The sequence below is a fragment of the Mustela lutreola genome, chromosome 7 (genome assembly GCF_030435805.1).
Source record: "Mustela lutreola isolate mMusLut2 chromosome 7, mMusLut2.pri, whole genome shotgun sequence".
NCBI classification, from domain to species: domain Eukaryota; kingdom Metazoa; phylum Chordata; class Mammalia; order Carnivora; family Mustelidae; genus Mustela; species Mustela lutreola.
Window position 1 is genome coordinate 116,507,831 of NC_081296.1, and position 25,677 is coordinate 116,533,507.

The 25,677-nt window shown below is 39.8% G+C and overlaps 1 protein-coding gene across 3 annotated transcripts in view; it reads right to left on the minus strand.

The window, feature by feature from the left end:
- PPP2R5E (protein phosphatase 2 regulatory subunit B'epsilon) overlaps window positions 1–25,677 on the minus strand; it is a 148,099-nt gene that overhangs the window by 56,768 nt on the left and 65,654 nt on the right. For all 3 annotated transcript variants that reach the window (XM_059182271.1, XM_059182272.1, XM_059182270.1), the window contains exon 3: window positions 13,650–13,846. In XM_059182271.1, the coding sequence (XP_059038254.1) occupies window positions 13,650–13,846 (197 nt within the window). The remainder of the gene's footprint in view (window positions 1–13,649; window positions 13,847–25,677) is intronic.

Genomic DNA, 25,677 nt, shown 5'->3' on the forward strand with positions numbered 1-25,677 from the left:
GGGGGGGGGGGATCAGGAATTCTAGCTGCCTCTTACACAGACTTTTCACCAAGTCTCCTCTTTTTGTCTCCATGCGCCCTTACTTGTTTGAAAGGCATCTTTCTGAGTCTTCCCACAGTTAATGTGGCGTGAGTTGGCTACTTCCAGACACTCCCTACGGCTGCTTATGGCTTCGGCTTTTTCTCATCTGCCAACATAGTGACCACCAGTTCATTCGCTTTTTAGTGCTGATTCTGAGACCTCCTCTCCATTTTGTTTACTTCATCTGGGTTTAACTTCTTTTCAGTAATTTTTGTCTGATTTCAGGAGGTAAAGGAAGTAAATATATGCATGCGTTCAATTCCCCCCATTTACTCAAAAGTTAGCAATTTTTTCCTATTAAATTACATCTTCCATTCTCCAGTAACTTCTACTAATTCAAGAAATTTAATTTTCTTATGCAAACATGTCAATCCCTTTTAGTAGGAAAGAATCCAGTAGAACCACAAGAAAACCAAATGGCAGCTGCTCTAACTTTAGCCAAAGTAAAGTGGTATCACCACCACAAGTTTTATCACATTAGTAGGTCTTAGTGTGAAGCGAAAGAGAAAGTAAAACACATTCTGGATCTTAAGATCATAAATACAGAAGTCAGATGAATGCCTGAAAGTCATCTTTTCACCCAATGAACAACACAAATCCTTACCCAAAGAAAGTCAGCATCAGAACTCAAGGTAGTGCAAAACTGAATCCATGGTGTGATGCTCTTCTCTCAATAATCACTGCTATGCCCTCTTCTACTAGGACTTCTATTTCCAGGGCAGGCGGATGTCTTTAATTTCACTTTTTCCAGTTATATACAGAGCAGTTCTGACATCTCCCTAGATCTCAAATTCAATCTAGTCAAAACCAATCTCATCCTCATTGACCTCCACTTCCCTCTAGAATTCCCGTCTCACCTTCCTCATTCTAAGTCTTTAGAACTTTCTTTAACTCTTCCTCTTCTGTATTGGCTTTAAGTCATTTTACTTTTGCCTTCACAATGGCTCTTTGATGCTATTGGTGGTGTTATTTTTAAGAGTGGAAATTTGGAAAACAGTTTAAATGCCCCAAAACAGTTAAGTAAACAATCATATACCCCCATAATGGAATATTAGGTGGCCATTAGAATGATGTTTTTAAAATTTACTTAATTACACGAAAGCATGTTTATATCACCATGCTAAAGAAAAATTTTTTAATTAAAATCATATAATTATATGTGCTAAGAAATAATATATATATATATATATATATATATATATATATATAAAGTAAACTCAGTATGATATAATGTATATATATTGTAAGACCAGGGAAAAGTGTTTAACAAGAAGAAAAAGGAGGGTGCCTGGGTGGCTCAGTTGGTTAAGCAACTGCCTTCAGCTCAGGTCATGATCCCAGAGTCCTGGGATCAAGTCCCATATCTGGCTCCAAGCTCCATGGGAAGTCGGCCTCTCTCTCTGACCTTCTCCCCTCTCATGCTCTCTCTCACTCTCTCTCTCTCATATAAATAAATAAAATCTTTAAAAAAAAGAAGAAGAAGAAAAAAAAAAAAAGGAAAGAAAGCACAAGGCGATTTTCCTGAGTAATGGCAATCTTCTAAACCTGGGGTAATGGCTATACGAGTATAGACAATTATTAAATTCAGTGACCATTCACTGAACCAGGGGCCTAAGCCCCGTTCTTAAAATCTGTGTTGCATGTTAAGTACATCTGGATTTTTTTTCCTTTTTTTTCCTTTTTTTTTTAGTTTAAGGGAAAGCCTCATTTTTAAAAAACAGGCTAGATGGAAATTGGCTAAAATGTGAACAATGACTACATTTAAATAATGAAACTATATATAATTTTTTGTCCTCTGGTTTTACATTTTCTTTGATGAGCAAAGGAGAAAAATTTAAGAGATGGGCAGTTCTTTTATATATCCTTTTCCATTTCCTCTTCCTTTGCCACCATCTGACTAGATGAGGACAACAGCCCTCTGCCATCAGCTATCCTGGGTAAAACCTGCCAGCCTTAAACCTCCTTAAAGGAGCTGACAGAAGGGTACAGACTTTCTAGGTGGAGGCTAGAGAAAGAAAAATAAGAATATCACTTACATTTCATCTCCTGTTCAAAAACCTTAGCAGCTCCCTGATGCTGTCTATAAGATTAAGTCCAACGTCTCTGTAATTTAGACCTGTCCCCACCTCTCCCCCTTATTAGCCACAAATCCTAACCATGAACCTTCCACTCCCATTAGGCTGCCATGGCAAGACTTAACTTTGCTCAAAACAAAAAAGCAACTTTTTACCTGCTGAAATTTGACAGTAACATTAAATTAATTCTCTCGAGTCACAGGGAAATTGTATTTCACATACAGAGATAACTATATGACACTGTCTCCAAAATCGGAAATGTAGCAGTGAATCCAAAAGTGAAGACTGTTGATATTAAATCTTAGAATCCAAATATAGACATGCACACACTGCAATAGTCCTAGCGCTTCCGGTATATAAATACAGAGCAGGTCCTCGTCCTTGCGAGTGTTCGCAGTGGAAGCACGCATGCCTCACACGGAGGCTGGCTAGGCAATACCAGATTTTTGCCACATTTTGTCGTGCAGGGACTTTGGGTCTTCAATCCTAGAAAGGTACTAAAACTGCTAAATGAAGTGATTTCTGGAAGAGCCAAAGTGCACAAGCTGATAAAACAGCAAAAACATGGGGCTTTTTGAGGACACATATATTCTACCATCTGCTTTGATCACTTGATGATTCAAAATCAGCTAACACGAAAAGAAAAATTAAACCTCTTAAACTCTGAGTTTAAAAAACACACAATGCACTTGGGGCTTCTGATGTTCATTTCCGGCAATTGAGTATGTGTCCTTATTTGAAATCACTAAAAATAAACAGGAAACCACCCGAACTGTCACAGTCCCTTATTCTATATGTGTCTCTGTCTCTGTGACCCTTCATTAGTAAAACAAACCTTGGGCTAGCTCGTGAGCTATGAAAACAAAAACACACCTGCATTAAATATGATCACAGACTTCCATCCCTCTTTACCCATACAGCTTCATAACAAATTGAATGAGACACGGCACTCCAAGGGAGGGCAAGACAGTCAATCCTCCCTCAAGAACCTCACAGAGGGGGGCGCCTGTGTGGCTCAGTTGGTTGAGCAACTGCCTTCGGCTCAGGTCATGATCCTGGACTTCCAGGATGGAGTCCCGCATCGGGCTCCCGGCTCCTTGGGGAGTCTGCTTCTCCCTCTGACCTCCTCCTTTCTCATGCTCTCTCTCACTCATTCTCCCTCAAATAAATAAATAAAATCTTTAAAAAAAAAAAAAAAAAAAAAAAGAACCTCACAGAGGCATGCTGGCCTCATCTTAAAGGGGGAGGCTGGAGTGCAGGTGGAGGTGCCTCAGAAAGAACCCAAGCAAGGGCTCTAGGGACAGGAACTGCCCACTATCCCTGTTAGTTTCCATTTTAAACGCAGATTTAAAGATAATTGCCTTCTGATTTTTTTTTTCCCTCAAATAACTACTCTTACTTTCCAGAACAGGGCACAACAGATTCCCCAGTTTCTACCTGATGGCAGCAGAATTACAAACTCAATTTTCCAGTACCTTCTCTGTTGCCTAAACTCAATACATTTTTCTAACCTCTCTAGAGAAAAGACCAAAGGTCCCATAAGAGGAAGAGGCCTCCATTATTCCAGAGTGTTCTACCCTATTCTCATAAAGGCCTTTACTTCTTTAGGAAGGGAAATTCCACAGTATTTCAAAACACCTCAGTTAGTAGCTAACACTATCTGCCCCGCCCCCACTCCCTGTTTGTCACCTACATTTGTGAAGAGTCAAAGAAACATTACATTCCCCAATATAGCTTGCTTATCCATTGTATTAAAAGATAAACTTGCTCTCCAACTTACCAAATAGTTATAACCAGTCCTACTTTTATTCCGGAACATCCTCTCCCCTCTGCGTCCCCCTTGCCCTCCTGGCACTGCTTCTCCTTGCCCAGGACCTGTGGCTGCCTTGGGCTCTGGTCTTTCTAGTTTTCCCTTCACTGCTCAGCCAACCCCCACCTTTCTCTATTCATCACTGTAACTGCATTTTAACTCTAGAAGTCCCTTATCTTATCCTCACTTTACAGAGACAACTTCCTCTGCAGAAGTCTCTGGACAGCACGTATTTCTTCTTGTTTTCATCTACAGATCAAGTTTGGCTTTTAATATTGGTCAGAGGCCAACTACCTCCTGGAAATGACCTGCTCGTTGTTTTCTTGCCAAATTCTTGCCTCAGGCATTACCGTCTCTGAGAATTCCACACTGAGGACACTCATTTTCTCCAGCTTTTCCTGCTCATAGGCATCACAGTGGTATAACCAGCTTCCTCCTTAGAGAATCAAGTAATAAATCTCTCCCCCTCTCATTTCTGTCCTCGGTAGAGAGACACTTGAATGAACTACATAACCTAACAGCAAGTGCTAGAATTAGCCAAGACCCACTTATATATATATATATATAAACCACAGGCAGTATTACCCAATCATTTGATCATACATTTTTCTTAGTAGATTTTCCCAGAAGTATTCCTTACCCCTCTAGCCATATTTTCAGTTTCGAGGTTCAACTAAAAGGTAGGAGAAAAGAGAAACCAAAACTTGGATGCAGTACTGTAACTCATCCTGCAAAATTGTGCTGCCAGCTTCGGGGGAGAGGGAAAAAGGGGGAGCATTCTCCTTAGAGTGAGATGATCGTATTGGATACATCAATGCTAGACAAGTCGCAGCTGTCAAACAATTTTAAGTATATTGAAGACTCTGAACAATCTGTAAAGCAGTTAAGCCAGAAGGACTACAGCTTGTAAAAGAAGCAAATAGCAATCATGAGTAGCTCAGTTGCTTCCTGAGTAAAAACCCACTCCTTAGCACATTTAAATTAAAACCAAACACATTAAAATCCCTGTCAGATTCCTTAAGAGAGAATGTTTGCATGAGAGAAATGGTAAATTATTAATATCGACATGAATATGCAAGTATATCAGGAAAATTTTTATTTAGGTAAACTAAGGATGGTATATATACACATGTATATATAATTATACATACACAGGCACAGGCAGATTTACAGGATACTCCCCCCCCCCAAAAAAAAAAGAAAGAAAGAAAAGAAAAAAAAAGACTTGAAATTTCCCACAGAGAATTAAAATTTTAAGTCAACAATCTGAGAAAAAAATATGGGAAATTACCTTAAAGAGACAAAAACAAAAACAAAAACAAAAAAACTTTCAGGCTATCAAATCTTTTCTGGTAACCAGAAAACCTGATTAACCCATCTAAAGAAAAAGGCAAGTCTAGCAAGGGTGGTAGAGGTAGTACTATGACTAATGATAGCGATAATAACATCACAACAACCTTATAAAGTCACAGGGGGGTAAGAAGTTGAAAAAGGTGAAGACTCGTCTAAGATCCCAGCTAAGTGGTAGGACGGGGCCCAGGTCTGTCCATCTACACCATCCACCTGGGGAAGGACAACAAAAAGTAGGCTGTGCATACGAAAGTGCTTCCCAGGATGAGAGACCATCCTGGAGATGGAGGGATGTTCAAATCATCTAATTCCCTCGCTCTAAATTCAAGCTAAGCAAGCAACATAAGGATGCTTTGGCTGCTGGTAAAGCCTGCCTGCATCCAATGGTGGGACAGAGAGAAAACATGGGGGTGGGGAGGGGATGGCACATGAACTTGGGAGAGAGGATCATCTCAAGAACTGTCACTTGGGAGGAACAGAGGAGAGTTTCAAACTACCCAGGTCTCCTCCTGAGCTCCTCTCCACCCCCACCCCAAGACCATTCACTCTCACAGACCCGGGAATGAGTGGCGGAGCAGGCAAACAAGGTGAAGAAGCACTCCTACTTCTAGAATAACACAAAGGCAAAGTAGGGAAGTGGTGAGAGGAGACAGTGAAAGGGATGCTATTTCTTAAGCAAAAAGGAACATTTAATCCTGAAGCCTACTATTTGGTCTGGCCTTGTCAGAAGCAGCAAGATCCAGGGAAAAGCTAATCAAAAGCCTTACTACCTGTTTATTTGAGAGAACTCAATGAAAAGAACACAGTATAGAGGAAGGAGTCCAACCTTTGGGTTTTACTCCTCATTCCCATTGTAAAGAATGATTCCAGGAAAGCATTAGGCACAGCAGTCAAGAGTATTGGCTCTGGAGCCAGACAGCCCAGATCAAATCACCTCTACCAGTTACCGTGGTAAGTAGCTCTGGGCAAGTTTCTTTTTTTTTTTTAAAGACTTTATTTATTTATTTGACAGAGAGAGATCACAAGCAGGCAGAGAGGCAGGCAGAGAGAGAGAGGGAAGCAGGCTCCCTGCTGAGCAGAGAGCCCGATGCGGGACTCGATCCCAGGACCCTGAGATCATGACCTGAGCCGAAGGCAGCGGCTTAACCCACTGAGCCACCCAGGCGCCCCTCTCAACTTCCTTTAAATCATCTGTAATATACATAATGCCACTATCTACCTCACAGGGTTTGTGTGAAGACTGAATTAACTCCTATGCCGTAACTGCGGCAGGGAATTATGCTTGTTAAGCATAGAAGTTGTACAGATGCTCAAGATCTTCTCTTGGTACACACCTTTGAGAAGAAGCTCTATGGATTCAGTATTTGAGGACAAACTGTAAATTGTGAAACTATTATAACAGCCTACCAAAACTGACACAAGATGAAACAGAAAATCTAGAGTCAGACACATATTTAAGAAATTGAATTCACTACTAGAGGAAACCTTCCAACAGAGGAAACCAGAGGCCCAGACTCATGAAATCATTCTAACAATTTCATTCTTTAGTTATTGCCATAAATAGGAAGATGCGGCTCCTTTCCAATCTATCTTCTATTTTCCAAGAAAGCAGCATCTAGCAGAGCTGCATGTATGGTAAAATCAAGCTTAAACCATTCTGGATCAGATAAGTCTTTGAATATTCCACCAAAAGCTATGGCTCTTCAGCCACAAAAATACACAAAACACTCAAAATTCTGCAGTCAACATCAGAGGATCCACAGACCCTATAAAACCAATCTACAGACACCCTAAAAGATCCTAAATGAATATTAGGGAGCATTAATCAAAGAAGAGCAGCACTATTGTTTAAGATTTACTGTCCTTAAGGAAAGGACAAACATGCCTGCTGGTTTCTCTATCCTCTGATAAATTACAAATGGTAACAATCTACTCCTAACCTTAAGCAGGGAATTCTTCCTAATCTCATTCTAAAAAATGTCTTTTGCTATCTTTATCATCATAACCTTAAATTCTTTTCTAAGTACCAAGAATTCTTTACCTTCTAATTTAATTCTCAAGTCCTATCTTTTAGACTTATCCTATCCTCAAAATAGGATAGGATAATAGCCAATAGTTTCAGTTCCTAGATGCCTTTCCCAGATATCACTCAATTCTCTTCCATTATGTATACTCTGAATAGTGTAACAGCTCATCTCCACCACATCACCTACCCCCCAACCCCCACCACCACATGAGTCAGATCTTATCACCTTTGAGTCTGAAGAGTCACCTCCAAGGCAAATTCTGGCCAGGATTTATGGTTACATTCCTTATCAAATACCAGAAAATCAAAAATGGAAATTTCATATTCCCCCTCCCCCCAGCTATCATTCCTAAGGCTACTTTTAGATAGTTATCTTATGAAAAGAAACTCTCATCCTTCAGCCAGTAAAGTATGTAGTGAAGTTAACAAAGCACTCCTAAAAATCTGTGTAGGCAGACTCTGAGACCTTTAATTGCAACTTCATAATTTTCTACAAAACCATATTTTTCTATTAAGAGGCGAGTCAGAGCTGTGACTTCCAGTTAAGTCAAAGGATGTATAAAAGATAAAACACTTAGATAACCAAATGACAGGGTGTAATTTGAGAGTAGGAAAAACAAAGCTAACAATGGCCAAGAAACAATAATTAGGACTCAAGGAAAGACTTCAAGAGAAAAGAAGAAAAAACTGTCCAAAATATCTCTTAAAACTACATTACTTCTGGAAAAATCACATATTCTACGAATTCGGTATACAGGAATTTAACCACAGACTGGGAATGGGGCAGACTTTAAAACCAGTAAGTCATAAGGACAAAGTATAAGAGTAATACTATCGAACAGCCAGTGCAACAAAATATACTTTCCCCAAGAGGGAAATGATAGGATTTTATTCTAATAAAGATTCCACCACTGTTCATGCAATCACTGTCTACAGTTATCACCTCGACTTCCTTCTACTTCATGCTCTCCTCAACCAGCTAGTTCCAACCTGCACCACCGCAGGAGAGCGCACTGAGTCCCCCAGGATTCCCTTGTACCACCTGGAATTCCAGCCCTGTTCTTTGTCTCCTGCTTTCCCCCCACATTACCAATCTTCATCTCCAGCTCTCCACATCTAGGTCCCATAACCTCCATACTTCAAAGTATGAACTCTGAAGTTCATACATCAAAAGTGTGACTCCCCTCAGCTTCCATCCACACACTACTCTCCCTCCTGCTGTACTTTTCTGAAACAACAACACAACAAACCCCCTAAATCGCAAAGCTATCCTAGACCCCTTCCCCTCTCTCACACTCCACACACCCACACAAATGCCAAGTGGCTTCAATGTTACCTGCTAAGTGAGTCTCAAATGCCTTTCCTCTCCTTCTCTACTTATACACTTGCTTTAGGCCCTTTACAACTTCTCTATAACATTTCCCCTCTTGACATTCAACTTCAGCCCCCTCCAATCTCTCTGGTCCACTGCCATCACAATATAAACCTCACCATGTCACTCAACTGCTTCCAACTTTTCAACGGTTATCCACTGTCCAGGAGATTCTTTCAGGATCTGGTCCTCACCTACAGCCTCCGCTGCCACCATCCACCTCCTCCCGCTCCCCAACATACACACAGACACGCACATAATCCCGCAACAACACAACACTACCGTGTTTCTCTGAATATATTATGGGATTTGGAAATTCCTTTACATCATGTAATTCTCTTTTTTTAATTTCAACACTATTTCAGCCACTTAGAAAACACACATTTACCTGTCAGCACCCTGAAGAGGCTTCACTCACCATGTGAAAAGCCTTCCTTGGCCATCTCTACTAATCTCTAACCAATCGCCAGTCACTCTATTCCTTCCTTGCCTTGTACATACTCTGTTAAGTTAATGCACATGTAACATTTTGTTATTGGTTCATGAGAATCCCTTCTACCTGTTTTTTTTATCCTGTTTTTTATCCTGTTTTTTTCTACCCTGCCTTTTTTTATCATCAAAATGTAAAAATGCAGTTCTTAGTCATTCAGTAAACTTTACCTGGACTTCACTAAAATAATGTCTTCAGCAATGAGATTTCAACTCACACTCGAACTACACCCAAAAGAGACATTTTTGAAAAGGAAGATGTGCAGATATAAAAAGAATAAAATACAGAGAATTTGAGTTTGGGGGGGAGGGGGTGCTGTGCGGGAAAGTACAAGATACCCAGGAAAGCCAGAAAGTCTAAAAAGCCTTTCAAATGGATGCATGGCAACAGAACCAAAAAGAAAACATTAGCATAATGTGGTAAAAATGCTGCCTCAAGGACAGAAGCCTGACACTTGAACTGATACAAAGCAGAATGCACCAAAGCCTAAAAGTACTACAATCCCTGATTCTGGTTTTTCCATCAGATCTGCCCTCATGAGAAATACAGGCCTAAGCAACTATTTTGGGTGCAAAATCCGCTCTTAGACTGTGTTGAAACCAAAAGAGCTGACTGTGTTCAGAGCTGGAAGAGAAGGGGGGGGATGATCACCATGAACCCCTTCCATTCACAGCAGGAAAAACTAGGGCTTGAGAGAAATTACTTGCCCAAGATCTGACCATCAGTCAAGTGGAAGATGAGAAACGAGGTCACTTTCACGTTTTCTGCCTGGGGCTCTCTCCACTACCCCACACTACTCTTCGGCAGGTAAGTTAAGTGCTACACTGTTTTATTTTATTTACACATAAAGAGCTGTTTTGCTTTCTTAATTCCAGCAGCCCTTGAGGTGGCATCCAGACTACATTTACATGCTAAAAATGGCTTCCACAACTCACTGATTACTTTTATCCGTCACTCTTTTCTTGCCCTAACAGGGTTAGAATTCTCACAGGATAGGTTCCATCAGGTTAAATCAAAGGCTTCTCCTAATAGTGCTGACACCAGAACATGTCATCGTTGGTTAAGTCATGACTCATCCTAGTTTATAAAAACCTAGCTATCATTTCATTGATATTTCACTAAAAGCACCACCATTTCCTTCACTAATCCCAGTGAAGCAGTTGTATTTTACAATAACAAGGCAGACTGGGTAGGGACAATGACTTTTGCTCCACAGACAGGATCATCTTGGAATTGCAGAATCTGAGGACCACACATCCAGTTGACAGCATCTTAAGTCCATAAACAGGAACTCTGGGTTCCCCCAATGATTGTTAAAATCAAGTACATGATAAGGGAATTATCAAACAATAATAATATTATTGACTGAATGTGTTAGGGACTATTTTAAGAGCGTTATACACATCCTTACTGCCAATGCTCCCCAAAAGCCCAAAAGGGCAATAATGATACAGATAAGGCAAGTAGGCAGTAGCAGCACCAAATATAAGGGACCTAAGAGGTGGCAAGAGCACACCAAGTGGGGCTTTGGTTCCACCCCTTCTTACAGAGCAGTCAGCGCCCAGCTTGTTAGACTGTATACAGATCTGAGGTGGTAAGAACCTTGCTGTACAAGCAAAGCACAACGATTTTACTCAGGCAGAGTATTTACGGAGCAGGGCAGGAAGGACTATGGCCACCCTCCCCCTGATCCCATGTACCTCCCAGCACCACACAAAAACCAAGGGCCCCGAAGACAGATGGCTCTGTCCAAAGTGATGGAGCAAGTTAAGTGTGGCCAGAGCTGGCACCTGAACCCTGGCTTGTGTGGTTGCAAAGTCCCTTCTCTTTGTACCCTTCCCCACTAGCTCTGCTCTGTAAATGCCCCCAGATGGCCTAAGAACCATGTAAAAATAATAGCTACAATTTCACAAATCATGAGGTACGAAAAATAAATTACACCTCTGAGAACCCTAACCTACCAACTGGAAAGAAAATTTTCTAATGCCCTAGAATAGCATGTGTGCTACAGATTTAACACCTCCTAAGGTAGGGCTCAAGTATATTTTAAAATGCACATTCACACACAACTGACAGGAGACTTTTAAAAAAAAAAATTGATAGGGATTTGGGAGAGGGTAGCAGAGAAGGGAAGAGTCTCCTTTAAAAAAAGACCAAAACTGGTATAGAACCAAGCTGGTTTCATAAGAATAAAAAAAATTTTTTTATCATGCCAAATACTGAATTTAAAAACTGAATGTAATCCAAGAACGTTCAATATCTGAATCATAATTCGAGAGCCTGGAATGCTGACATTTAAGAGAGAAGTCATTCACTCATTCAACAAACCTTAGGTAGGCCTGTGTTAGGAGGTATTCTGGAGGCCACGAGACGAGCACGGCATAGTTTCTGCCTAGAAGTGCCTACAGCATAATTAGAAATCTTGGATTAACACATGTGAAAAAATTAAAAAGCAGCAAATGAACAAATTCCAAAAGGGTGGTTTGCCAAGAAGTGGAGGAACTGAAGGAAGGAGACAACTCAGGGCTTTTCGGGCAACAGTGGAAACACTTTAAGCCAAGTCTGGGAAGGAAGGGGGAGAATCAGAACTAGAGGCGGGGGCCAGGAAACACATGAAGGTCCAGAAACAGGAAAAACAAGGCAATTAAAAAAAAAAAAAATCAGTAAATACACAGCTCTTCTCACACAAGGGGAAACCGACACACGTGTGTGTGTGTGTGTGTGTGTGTACACCCATATATATATATGGCAATTGATAGGGTGGTAGTTAAATAAATTAGGGTGCCTAATTTATTATTAGTACGTAGCTTTAAAACTGAGTAAGACACCTTTATGCATACTATATGATATATATGATATACTGGTAAGTAAAAAAAGCAAGGTACAGATAAGCATGTACACTATGCCACCACTTGTTTATTTATACCTATATGCTCGTATATGCTTACATATTCATGGATTATCCATGGAATGATATAGGAGAAGGAAGTTAGAAACAGTGGATACCTCTGTTGGCTGAGGCCAGGTAGATTAGAAGCAACAGGCCTTGCTCTCTGCAGAAACTAGATGGACTAGAGAAAACCCTAAATACCAGGTTAAGAAGTTTAGATAGCATGCAAACTCTAGAGCAGGGCTTTTCAACAATGGTTGAGACATTTAGGGCCAGATAATTCTCCATTGTGGGACTGTCCTGTGCAGCATAAGATGTTTAGCTGCAATCCAGCCCCTTCCATCTCTGGTTGTGACTGCCAAAAATGAGGTCTCTGGACATGGCCTAAGTGCCTTAGGAAGCAGAATCACCCCTAGTTGAGAACCACTGCTCAAGAGCTACAATGTTAATGTTAATCCACAAAACATTATGCTACAACAGTCTCGGAAATTAACAACAAAGGCAATCCACACTCAGATATGGACCTGGCAAATACACTGGACATTGTTTTGAAATGATCTTCACAAATCAGTCATTGTTTCTCAAGTTATGCTAATTCACATCCCTTCCCAAATCTGTACTGTTCACTTTTGACCACATCTACTCCATCACAGATGTCTCTTTTCTGTATTTGTTGAACACAAATGATAAAAGTTGGAACTGAAAAGCTAGACAGATTTCCGGGACTACAGAGGGAGTGGGCCAGATTCTCCAAAGGGCTTCCCAGTGGTGCACTGACCCTTTTGGATCTCTGCAACACAGTTTCACCAGTTAGCAGAAGAGCTCCACCTCCCCCAAGAGCACGTACTCTCTAGATCCAAGATCTTCAGGGATGCCAAAGAAGGCAATCTTCCCATAGAAATCTATCAGAAAACTGTATTTTGGCTTAGCTTTTTAAAAACTAATTACTGACTCAATAAGAACATAGTTACTTCCATTATGCTAATAATGTTTCTCCTCGTAACTCCTCATGACCACACAAAGTGCAAGACACAGTTCAAAAATAATGCAAGACATCACCCCTGATTTCAAGATTATGAAGACAATGATTAGTTTATAAAGCCAGGACAGGCTTTAACTAGATTCTACAAGTCACAATTTTATTATGGTTAAAGCCATTTCTAATTTACCACAATGAACCAGGGGGAGAGTGGGGGGATTAAGACATCCAACAGGCTTGAATATTTTTCAAACACAGATCTAAAACTCATGTTGATTCTCCTGCAGCTTTTCTTTTCGCAATGCCAGAAATCCAAGAGTACCTGGCAATCTTGGCTTCATATTTTGAAGTCACTGATTCCTCCAGTACTGTTGTAGGTGAAAAGTTCTGGATCTCATTCTCCTCAAATCACACTCTTCAAATTCTAGTATTGTTCCGACTACTTTAGCTTAGCTCTCAGAAGGCTGGCTCTCATTTGTGGAGGTGACCTCCAGTGACCTGACTCTGCAATCAATACACCTGTGAGTCGCTATGGAAGGTGCTTAAAAGTGTCCGCGGCGAAAAAAAGAAACTCACCATTCTAACTACTTCAGGGTAAGTCTGCTCTGTCAAACAGCCTCTGCTTATTGTAATGTAGTCCACCAGTTCATTAAGAGTGGAGCGCTTGTATTCTTTCATTTTAAGATCAGATAGCGTGTCCATGAAGTCAAAAATGACACAGCACTGCTGAAGTTTCTTTAGGAACAGTTCAGGCTGCTCTGAGGATGGAACGTCTAAGAAAAAAAAAGGAAATGGTGTAAGTCTGTCATCAATTTCTAGGTAACAGGAATTCTCTGTGAAAGTTACTTCAAAAGCAAGCTCAAAAAAATAAGAATTCACATGACAACAGTGTTCTTTTTAACAATTACACATGGGCGGGAGGGGATACCATAGCCACTACGTCAGAGACCTTGTCTTTGAAAACTACATGGTACCAACACAATGGACAAGCATTTGCTATTCCACAACCAAAGATTGACCAAAATCCCAAGAGCCATTAGAAAGTTGAAGCACATTTTAACCAAAAACACCCCCATGTCAAAACCCCTCAGCCAAAAACACTGAAAAAGGTCACACTTCCCATTATAAGGTAAAGCCAGAAGTTTTCACTGTTGGTTTAAATTAGTTTTACTAAAAAAATTTCAAAGCAGAAATGTCAGTAAATTCATTTTAATTTCATGCTGACACCCTTGGTATTTAAAGCAACTGTTTTATGTGTATGTTTATATTTTTTGTTTTGGTTTGGCTTGACATCTATGAAGTTTCTTTGTCAAAGAAACTTGAAAAACCAACAAGATGAAGTAATATCAAATCTCTCAAAAAGAACATACCAGTAATGGGACAGTAAGAGTAGACTCTACTTAAATCTATGCTCTCTCTTTTGACCCATCTTATTCCCTCACAGTGGGAGAAAACCACTAGCAGCTTCATTAATATGTTCTTAGAATAAACATCTGTTCTTTTCCCACAAACAGCACATCAGACATTTGGTTTGGTATCATTTCTAAAAACTAGATAAAATTTTTAGGTTAAAATTCCCCAGTTAGAATGAAAACCTGATCTATAGCTGGACTTGAAGCACACCAAGTTGTGTATGACCCATTCCATTCCTGTTTTATTTTCACTATTTTATTCCCCAAACTGGAACTTCTCTGCAAAGGCAATGAAATCATAACCAGGGTAGGCTGCTGCCTCCATCCAAGGTGATTAACTCATTAATCCTCAAAACACTCTTAGAGGTAAGCAGATGGCATTCTATTATTAGTCTCCATTTTTCTAAAAAGAAACTTCAAGGTAGTCACTGAGGTCCCACAATGAATGAGTTTCGGAGCTGGGCACAGTGCCCAGGTCTCTAACCACATTTCCACATTCCCTTTGTACTACTCAAGAAGGACTATAACAATGTTTGGCCAGTCACTGGCAACCACCCTCTGTTGCCAGCCTCCCTGTAAATGCTTTACAGCAGACATAAAGCATAAGCCACCTAGTCTCTGGAGGTAAGTCAACAATTAACAGCGCCCACCTTACAACCACCAGCAGCCCAGCAGACAGGAGTGGGAGCTATCTACCCTCTTCAGACTCCACGTGACTCCTCTCCACAGCCCTCCTCCCCTGCTCACATCCCACAACCCACATGCTAGCTCAAGTACCCAGGACCTCATAGGTAATTCCCCCCAAACACTGCCTCCTGACATCAACTTGAAGGTAAGCCTAGATGAGAGTGGACAGAACACCTGAAAACATAGGATTTCTCTACCAGATACAAAGGAACAAGAAATAGTCAAAAATTTTGAAGGTATATAGAACATCACTGCTAAAAACAAGATGTAAATTTAGAGATTATTCTTAACCAGTATGTTTCCCCTCACACCACCACCCCCACAGTTCCCCCAAAGCTTAATGTAATGTACCTTAGAGTAAAAGACTCTGGGATTTGAGTTAAACCGTGAGATGTCTTATTCTATGCTCCTATACTTAATCACTTAAAAAAAAAAAAAATCTAGCTTTAGACTCTAAGAACTAAATTTAGTCAGACCAAGCATTCTCCTTAATTGCTACCTATTTCAGGTGTCCAAAATAAGTTAACAAGTTAAAAAAATACTAAACGAGGCTGCTTATGAACATAGCTATATATCCTTAACCAACAACTAGTTACATGCACAGGACCATTATTGGTTAATTACTGAAGTCTTGTAAATCCTAAATCAGACCCCATACCTCAAAGCTGCATAGAAGTTTTGATGCTGCATAGGGGGGAAAAAATCTTATTAATGTTAACATCAAGGTTAAAATCATTAGAAGAAATTGTAATTAATCCTATTTTTGTTACAGTAACTTTAATAAAGCTTAAAAACCAGACCATCTACATGGAGAACTACATTAACTCAGCACATACGGATTATGAAAGCATCTATAAATGATATCCTTTCCTCCAAAAAGCAAAGCATCACTTAAGTAGTGACAACAATGATTAATCTTTGTGGTCGCTGTACTAATACTCAAGAGATTCATATATTTGGCTATTTTTTAAATTTCAGGCAATTAACATTTAGTCTTTTTCTTTTTTTAATGTTAGGCAGTTGAAATTTATTCTCTATCCAAATTGATGTAATGTAATAGGCAAATGTGAAGCAGACTATCCATCTGCCTAATGGAATAATGGTAATAGCTTACATTTACTAAGCACTACTGCACACATTTATTATGTACTATTCTAAGCATTTTCACATATTCTATCTCATTTAATCCCACCAATTCTATACAATTGGCACTATTTCCAATTTACAGATGAAAAAAATCAAGACACAAAGAAATTCAGTGACTTGCCCAGAATCATACAGCCAACAAACAGTGGAGACAGGATTCAAAGGCAGGTGAACTGGCTCCAGGGCCAGAACTCTTCACCACTGTCCAACATTCAAACTCAATATAAGGCAAGAAGAGGAATATCTTATTTCAGAAAACTGGGTATGTGCAGACATAAAAAGAGAAAGAACACAGAAAGAAATCAACCAATCTCCAACATGCCCCATTCATAAAGGATCAACCTGAGTGAACCCCTTCTCTACCTCCTCTCTAGCCCATTCCCAAGATTAACACATACAGCAATAAGCTATTCTTTATCCGTTAGCATTGACTAAATTTTTCTAAGATGATCTCCTCTCCTTAAATTAAAGACTGACCGAAGAAATGGGGAGTGTTCCTCAAAGAGCCAATTCCATTATAGCAACAACTTAAAAACATTTTTTTTATTCTCACTGAAGGAGGACCTAAATCAGTCTGAGCAAAGGGCTCTTCTTGTAATGTCTAGCCCTCAGATTGCCTCAAATAGCTATGCTTCTCCCAAACTCCTTGCTTTCATCTCCCTAATCCCAGTAAGATATGTAAAGGGGTAATATAAAAATGTACAACAGGCCAGGATCAGAGAAAAAACACTTGGGAGTAATCTAGAATGTTTCAATGATATAAGTTTACTGTCTATGGAACCAGTCCCAGAAGCAGATAATAAATATCTTTGTAAAGAAACATTTATAAAAAGTATCAGATACTAGGCCATAAAGAAAATATCATAAATGATAAAAAGTAGAAATTAGATAGGCAATACATTTTGAACATGAAGCACTAACACTAGATTTTAACAATTTAAAATGACCCACCTCCCAAATCCAAGCCACCTGAAAATCTAAACACTTTAAAATTAACTTAGATTGAAGGGGAGGGGAGTGGATTACAAACATTTAGAAACAAAATGTAGATCAGAAAAATTAAAGGTCATCTCAGAAACCCAAAGCAGACCAGGCAGTGATGCTTGCGTCATCTCTCTTCCAATGGAAGCCTCTGGTCTACACAGGCCATCCCTGCCCCCTGGAGAAGAATTCCATAGAATCATAACCATAAATAATGAGGAATCAATAAGTGATTATGTAATACCATGAAGGTCATTAGCACAACAACCCGTCCATCCCATATTAGCATTTGTTTAAAGGGGAGATAACTGACCCAACTATCACAGCATGGTAAGATTCAAAAGGTCAGATTCTGCTGCTCTGAAACCACTCTTAAAATTAACCTGATTTCCCCTGTCTGTTTCTCAGCCAAGAAAACAATGTAACCAGCTAAGTGGTCAATCCACCTGGCAGTTACATTTCTCACTTGTACTGTCCCCCCCTTTTTCCTTTTAAGCATTAGGTATTTTCTCCCTATGCCTCTATTTTTTTTTTTTTTTTGGAAAGATTTACTTGAGAGGGAACGAGCGTGTACAAGTGGGGGAGGAGCAGAGGGAACTGCAGACTCCCCACTGAGTAGGGAGCCCAACACAGGGCTTGAGCCCAGGATCCTTAAGATCATGACCAGCTGAAGGTGGTTGCTTAACCAACTGAGCCAGCCAGGCACCCCCTGCATGACTTTTCCATCACCATCTCCCAGCATCCTCTTATCAATTCTCATCAATAAGCTGAAGAAAATGACTACTCCCACTTACAAGGTGTTCATACCCAAATAATTTTAAAATTTACAAGTACGAGAAGAACTGGGAACATGGACATAGAATTCAATAGTAGAGGAAGGATGAAAGTTCAAATTATAAAACAAAGATTCTCAGGGCTCTGAGAGGGAGGCTCAGTTGGTTAAGCATCTGACTCTTGATTTCAGCTCAGGTCATGATCTCAGGGTTGTGAGATCAAGCCCTGCGTCAGGTTCCACACTAGATAAGATTCTCTTTCTCCCTCTCCCTCAGCCCTCTCTCTCCTCCCTTAAAGGGAGAGACACACACACACACACAAATTCTCTTTGTGTCCAAAGAACAGTCAATAGGAGCTATGTACATTTTAGCCACAGTCCAACCCCCCCCACACACACACACATTAATGCACACATGCACACTCACACATCTCTCCTCACCCTTACTATGATTTCAAGGGCTGGCTGGAGATTAGATGGTTGTCTGTAATTGGCAAAAGCAGCTCATTCCTCCCCTAGTCAACAGCTTCCATCATTCCATCGCATCTAATGTTTGGGGCACAGGATCATGGATCCAATACTGGCCTGTCTTCCCTCGGCGCCTGACTCAGTCAAGACTTTGCAAAGCAAAAAGGAGCAAAGGTAGAAGAAATACAACATAAACCAGGTGTCCTTTGGGTCTGGTGCTCTAAGACTCCATTAAACTTAAGTGGTTGAAAATCAGAATATTAAATTCACACTCGCAAACAGGCCAATCAAATAAATACAGAAGGCCCACATCATTATAACACTTATAAGCTACGTATCAAAGCAAAAAATGCAAAGTGATTTAGGAAAAAAAATAATGTGGGCTGGTAACTTATTCACACATAGGCTGTTAGAATGAATGTGGAAATACAGTGAATCTATAAAATGATGCTTGCACTGGAAGCTAAGCATTATTTGAGCTCCTAATGAACAATATTTATAACCCATTATTTCAATTCAAAAGATGTAAAATAAAATAAAATAAAATCCTGCTAAATTGCCAATGCTTTTCACCTGAAAATGTCCTAAGCTCCTATGTGGCCTTTTTACAGTACCAGCACAGATGGGAATATAAACATGGCCTTTGATTCCCCCCTCCCATCTCATCTCCTTAGAATTTTCCTTAAGGTGAATAAATCCCCAACCATGGATACTATCAGTCCCTCACACACAACCCTCTAAAACTTCCAACAAAGTCATGAGACTCTTACTTCCACAAAGCATATCAACCTATAGTTATAGAAAACTAGTTTCATGGTAGTGATGAGATCTTAGCGCTCAACATAAAGTTGACTTAGCCTTGAAGGACTGAGGCATGGCATGCTGGTACACGTGGCAAAATACCTAACTGCCTGACCATGTGGTTTGTCCAAATCCTCGGCACCAAGCTTACTTCTAAACACAGATATAAGCGGCATTCTTCCTATAGCACATATTTCAGGAAAACTGAACGGAATCTTATTTTTATTAGTGAACTATGTTTAAATTAGAAATTGTTTTTGACAGCCACAAAATTACAAATACTAATTACTAATACTAGCAATATTTCATCAAAACAGGGAGACAAAACTATAAATCTTTCGAATGAACCAAGTAGTGTCAGGCCTCTTGTCCTATGAAATATAACATGTTGATTTCACAAGTTATTTCAGTGTAAATAAACAAATGAGAAACTACCCCCAAACTAACATGTCAGCTAAAATAAGTATGAAAGACTTGACCATTCTAAAGCCGTTATTATAGTATTCAAAGCAGTGGCTTTAAAAACCGTGTGTTGATGTAGATGACAATGTTGGTGGTAGTGCATTGTTTCCATGACTACAGATTTTTTTAAATCATCTCAAGTGATTTTAATGTGAGGGCACACTTGAAAACCCCTGTTTTTTTAAAGCATTAACTATAAAATCCCTCTTTCATCTTCTTCATCTTTGAAATTCTTTCTCTTTTAGTTTATTTAAAACTAACCATAGAAACTTCCCATTTCCACACAAAAGAAGGTCCATGGGAACATCTACAACAGTGAAAGCATCCTTCTTTACCTGGACTGGAAAGAAGTGAATGGACAGTGGGCTGCTTTTAGACCTCTTTCCAATCTACTGGGAAGTTTGGAAACACTTTGCTGATTGTTAGCATGCCCTTTTTTCCACAGGTTCAAAATATGTCTCATAGAATGGCTACACAGATAATACAGTGTCCAAAAATATGAGACCAAGGTTTGCGTATCAAACAAACTTAAACAATAAACTGAATAGCAGAAAACTCCAGTGCTGGTATTTCAAGGTAAAAGAATGACGCCAATGATAATGAACACTGACTGCTGCACAGCACTGGACTAAGCTCCTTATGTCCATCATCTCCCTTTAATCGGCAGAATACCTGATGAGTGGCTGCTATTAATATCCCAGTTTTTCAGAAGAAAGGACTGGGGCCCAGAACAACTAAGTCACTTGTCCAACATCACCCACTCCTAAGAGCTGCAGCTGGTATCCGAACCCAGGGAGTTTTATCCCGGAGCCAGCGCCAGTACCAACAACGATGACGACAGTGACAGTGATGGTAATGAATCACAGCAACTAACAACCAGCACCCCCAATGCAGCTACGGAGAAATTGTCATGGTTAGTGATGTGGTTAAGAAAAGTTGTAATCTAAAAGCAAAGGGAAATGTGAATGATTTTGTATAAGCATTTACGTATTTTAAAATAAAATCTGCCCTAAACTAGTAAACAATAGAGACAGGTAACTTCAAGTCTTAGTAAATAACAATACATTCATTATGATACTCCCTCGGACAATCAACACCTATTTGTTATTACTCTTTCGTGAATCTCTCCAGTTTTCCTTTCCCAAAAGCTGACAAATACGCACTTTCCACTTTATAAGTAAAACCCAAAGGTCTCCACGGTTGCAAACTAGTGGCTGCAGCAGCAAAATTAAAGGATTCAAGGCTTTCACGTTATTTTGATGCTTCGTTCCAATCAAAATAAATACAGAATCGGGCTCTCTACTCAGCGGGGAGCCTGTTTCCTCCTTTCTCTCTGCCTGCCTCTCTGCCTACTTGTGATCTCTGTCTGTCAAATAAATAAATAAATAATCTTTTAAAAATGAATAAATAAGTACAGAAAAACATGCACACATTCAAATGTGCACACTGTGCATGCACGCACGCGCGCGCGCACACACACACACACACACACACAACTTCTATTTGCAACCCTTCATATTAGCTATCCCTTATGCTTTATCTTCTAATGCCGAGGCAGTCACTGCAACTTGTCAGGACAAGAAATACAACATTTTAAAATTGATCAATTCCTAAGTATAGGTATAGATTACTTTCCTGCCACCAAATTCACCCACAAGACAGAAGCCAGAGTCAGAAGTCAAGTCAGTCTCTCTATTATTAATTCATCACCTAAGGGCTTATTTCCAGAGATGGAACCAGGGCCTTTGAACACAAGAAAATTCCTAAAGCATGCTGGGCTACTGCCTCCACCGCACCCCGCCCCAAACAGAGGGCTGCAAGAATTACACAGTGTTCTAAAGTATCTTTGTCAGTGATTCCCTTTTTTGAGAGTTTTACTTATCAATGGAATTACAAAAGAGACCAGGTTGACTTTTCTTTTTTTCCAGATAAAGTCATTAAAATAGTAAGTGACAGGGCACCTGGGTGGCTCACTGGGTTAAGCCTCTGCCTTGGTTCAGGTCATGATCCCAGGGTCCTGGGACTGAGCCCCCCCACCCCCTCACCCTCGCGCATTGGGCTCTCTGCTCAGCAGGGAACCTGCTTCCCCCTCCCCCTTCCCCTCTGCCTGCTTCTCTGCCTACTTGTGATCTCTCTCTCTCTCTCTGTCAAATAAATAAAATCTTAAAAAAAAAATAGCCATCAAAATAATACGTAAATACATTACATGGTATACACTATGGGGGTATACACTATGGGGGAAAAGAGTATGCTGAGCAAAAAAATTACATTCATTAATTTTCACTATAATTTCATTTACTAAAAAAAACCAAAAAGGTTCTTTTGAATAATAAAAGAAGAGAAAGGGCAATCTTGGAATAAAAGACAATCCTTCCCAAAGAAGGAGGGTGGCACAGATGCGCAGGCTGTGGTGTACACATACATCCTATGCTCTTCCCCCTACCTCCAACCCCCACCCCCACCCCCCAGCTTCCTTCCCTTCTACTTAGTGTTCACTTTGCCCTGCACCCGAAACAACTTTTCCACAGGCCTGTATCTGGGAATTTGGGACCATATCACTCCTTTGTTCCAATATTTGTCTAGTAGCAGAGATAACTGAGTTCTAGCTGTAATGACATACCAATTTCAATTGTGTTTAGATGACCATGAAAGCTGAGAAGAGAATCATATAACCTACAACAGTACAGGAGCTCCTCCTCACTTTACACTTTACACATCCCTGTAGTCCTTAGAAAATATGTAACATAAAAATTTGCACAAACTTCCACTGAAGTACTTGCCACATTATACTGGAACTTTTTTTAACCAGTGAATCAAATACATGTTTTGTTCATCTTTTAATACCCAGCCCCAAGGAGAAGTTTCTAGAATATGTTAAGTACAAAACAGATACAGGTTCAGTCAATAAATTCTACATATTGAATCTTCTTTCTCCATGTTTCTAATTCTAAATTAGAACTTTATTCCTTTGGAAATAACATAATACTGAAGAATAGAGGCAATTAATATTAAATTAAATTAATTATTTCCTAATATTTTAATAACACCAAGTCATAAAATACAAATTAAAAAATAAGGATGGACTGAGCAAAATAAGTCAGACAGTAAAAGACAGATACTATATTACTTCACTTAAAACCCAAACTCATAGAAACAGAGACTAGAACCATGGCTACCAGGGTTCTCAAGGGTGGGACAAATGGAGAGATGTTGGTCAAACATACAGAACAAACTTCCAGATATAAAATGAGTAAGTTTCAAGGATCTAATGTATAGCATGGTGATAACAGTTAATAACACAGACTTCAAAGTTACTTAGAGAGTAGAACTTAAATGTTTTCACTAGGAAAAAGAAACGGTAACTGTGTGACCCTATGGAGGTGTTAGCAACATGCTGTACATCTTGTAAGAGGTTATATGTCAGTTCTATTTCCAAAAAGGTGGAGGGAAGGGAAAAAGGGAAAGTGAAGAGGGGTTGGAAGAGGAAAGGAAAGACAGACAAGGATGGTTTTTAATGGTAACAGTATCTATGAATGTAAAAAGAAAAGGCCAGCTTACTTGACAAAAACCTAACTAAAAAATGCAGTTCCTTCCTTTCTTTAAGTATCACTTTCCCCCACTAATATCTAATAAAATAATGACTTATTTTCTAACACTTCATTTTAAAAATCCAGTTGATTTTTTAAATAAACAAAATAGTTTATATTCAAGTATGAGAGAAAAAAACAACAGAGAAAAAGAGCCAAAATGAAGAAGGTACCACATTAATGAAGCAGTATAATTTGGAATGCCCTCCATAGCCAAAACAACCTGATTAATTTGCCAAGTGTACCCTTAATAAGTGGAAAGTTGGAAGGTTTAGTGCAAATGGCTTAGGCTTTACACTCAGTCAGTCAGTCAGTCAGTCAGTCACCAAATATCCACTGAACTCCCACTGAGGGCCCAGGACTGCTGGGATACCACAACAAGAAGAGACAAAACCCCTTCCCTCACAGAGCTTTACATCCTAGCACAGGAGACAAATAATTGCAACTAAAAATAATATATAAATACATTATATGGTATACACTATGGGGGAAAAGAGTATGCTGAGCAATAGTACGCTGAGGTTGGAGGGTAAGGTTTTAAACAGAGTATTCACCTGGAAGATGGCATTTGAGCAAACACTTGAAGTGACGTGGTCAGCAAAGAGGGCCTCTGGGACAAAAGTGGCCCAAGCATAGGGACAGTAAGGGCAAAGGTACTCTGAAGCAGGGAGTGTGCTGGTGAATCTGAGCAAAGAAACAGATGTGGCTGGAGCCTGAGTGGAAAGTAGGGGAAATGGATCAAAAGAGGAAGGTCTGAGTAACTGCAGGAGACCATCTTGGGCCTTATGGAACACTTTGACTTTGGCCTTGACTCTGGCTCTGAACTGGAATCACACCTTTACTGCTTTGCGAGGAGACACTAGACAAGCCACCTACTTCTCTGAGCATTAGTCTCCTCATCTGGGAAATTGAGAAAATGTACTTCACAGGGTTGAGTGAGGATTCCATGAAAAAGCTATTTGTAAGATGGAAAGTGCTTTCACAAAGTTCCCATTCATTTGACAAACATCTATCAAGTATCTATACCATACAGCATGGATCCAATTCCTTATTTACTGCAACCTGTCAGGACAAGAAATAGAACATTTTAAATTTGATCAATTCCTAAGATTATTTTCTTTTCTTTTCTTTTCTTTTTTTTTTTTGAAGACTTTATTGTCAGAGGGACAGAGAGACAGAGAAAGTACAAGCAGGGGGAGCGGCAGACAGAGGGAGAAGGCGGCTCCCCAATGCCGGGCTTGATCCTGGCATAGCTTCAAAGTTATTTTAAAACTATTTATTCATTCATTCATTCATTCATTCATTTATTCAGAGAAGATAGGGAGGGGCAGAGGGAGAGGGAGAGAGAATCCCAAGCAGGCTGCACACCCAGCATGGAGCCAGAGGCAAGGCTCAATCCCATAACCCTGGAATCACGACCCAAGCTGAAATCAAGAGTTGGATACTCAACCAAGCCACCCAGGCACCCCTTTAAAACCACTTAAAAAATAAATTCTGAAGCATTCCTAGAAATATTAAATTTGTGTTAAAATTTTACTCTAATAATATCAACCTTCAATTAAACAGAAGCTATCTACAGTATTTAAAACCCTCAAATATCATAATTTCTCTTCTGCCCTTAGCTTTTAAAACAGGGAGGAGGCCATAAAATCATAATCTGACAAAAAGGAATTAAGAGGACAAAGTTCCAAGATGTGTTTGAGAGTCAACATTGTTGAAGACCAATTTTTAGCTGGGTTCAAAAGTAGGAGCAACAAGAACCTTCAAAAGGACTATTTTTACTTATATCATGGTTATAAGGTAAGGAAATAAATTAACGGAATTACAAATTTTCAGCAAGCATTTACCCTTCATTTGATCCTCCATCCAAAAAAATAAAATAAAACCAATAAAAGATCCCATCACTTTTTTTTTTTAAGATTTTATTTATTTATTTGACAGACAGAGATCACAAGCAGGCAGAGAGGCAGGCAGAGAGAGGGGGGGAAGCAGGCTCCCCGCTGAGCAGAGAGCCAGATGTGGGACTGGATCCCAGGACCCTGTGATCCCGACCTGAGCCGAAGGCAGAAGCTTAACCCACTGAGCCACCCAGGCGCCCCAAGATCCCATCACTTTTAAGTATTTCAGTTAATTGAGAGCTTCCCTTCCCCCAGAGATTACTTCTACAAGGGATAAAAAAATGGCCCATCTACTTTGTTTGTTTTGAGGATTAACATCGATGTGAATCAGTTGGGATGAACCTGCAGCTATTTTAACAGTATGATATAAGGTTTAAAAACAAATTAGAT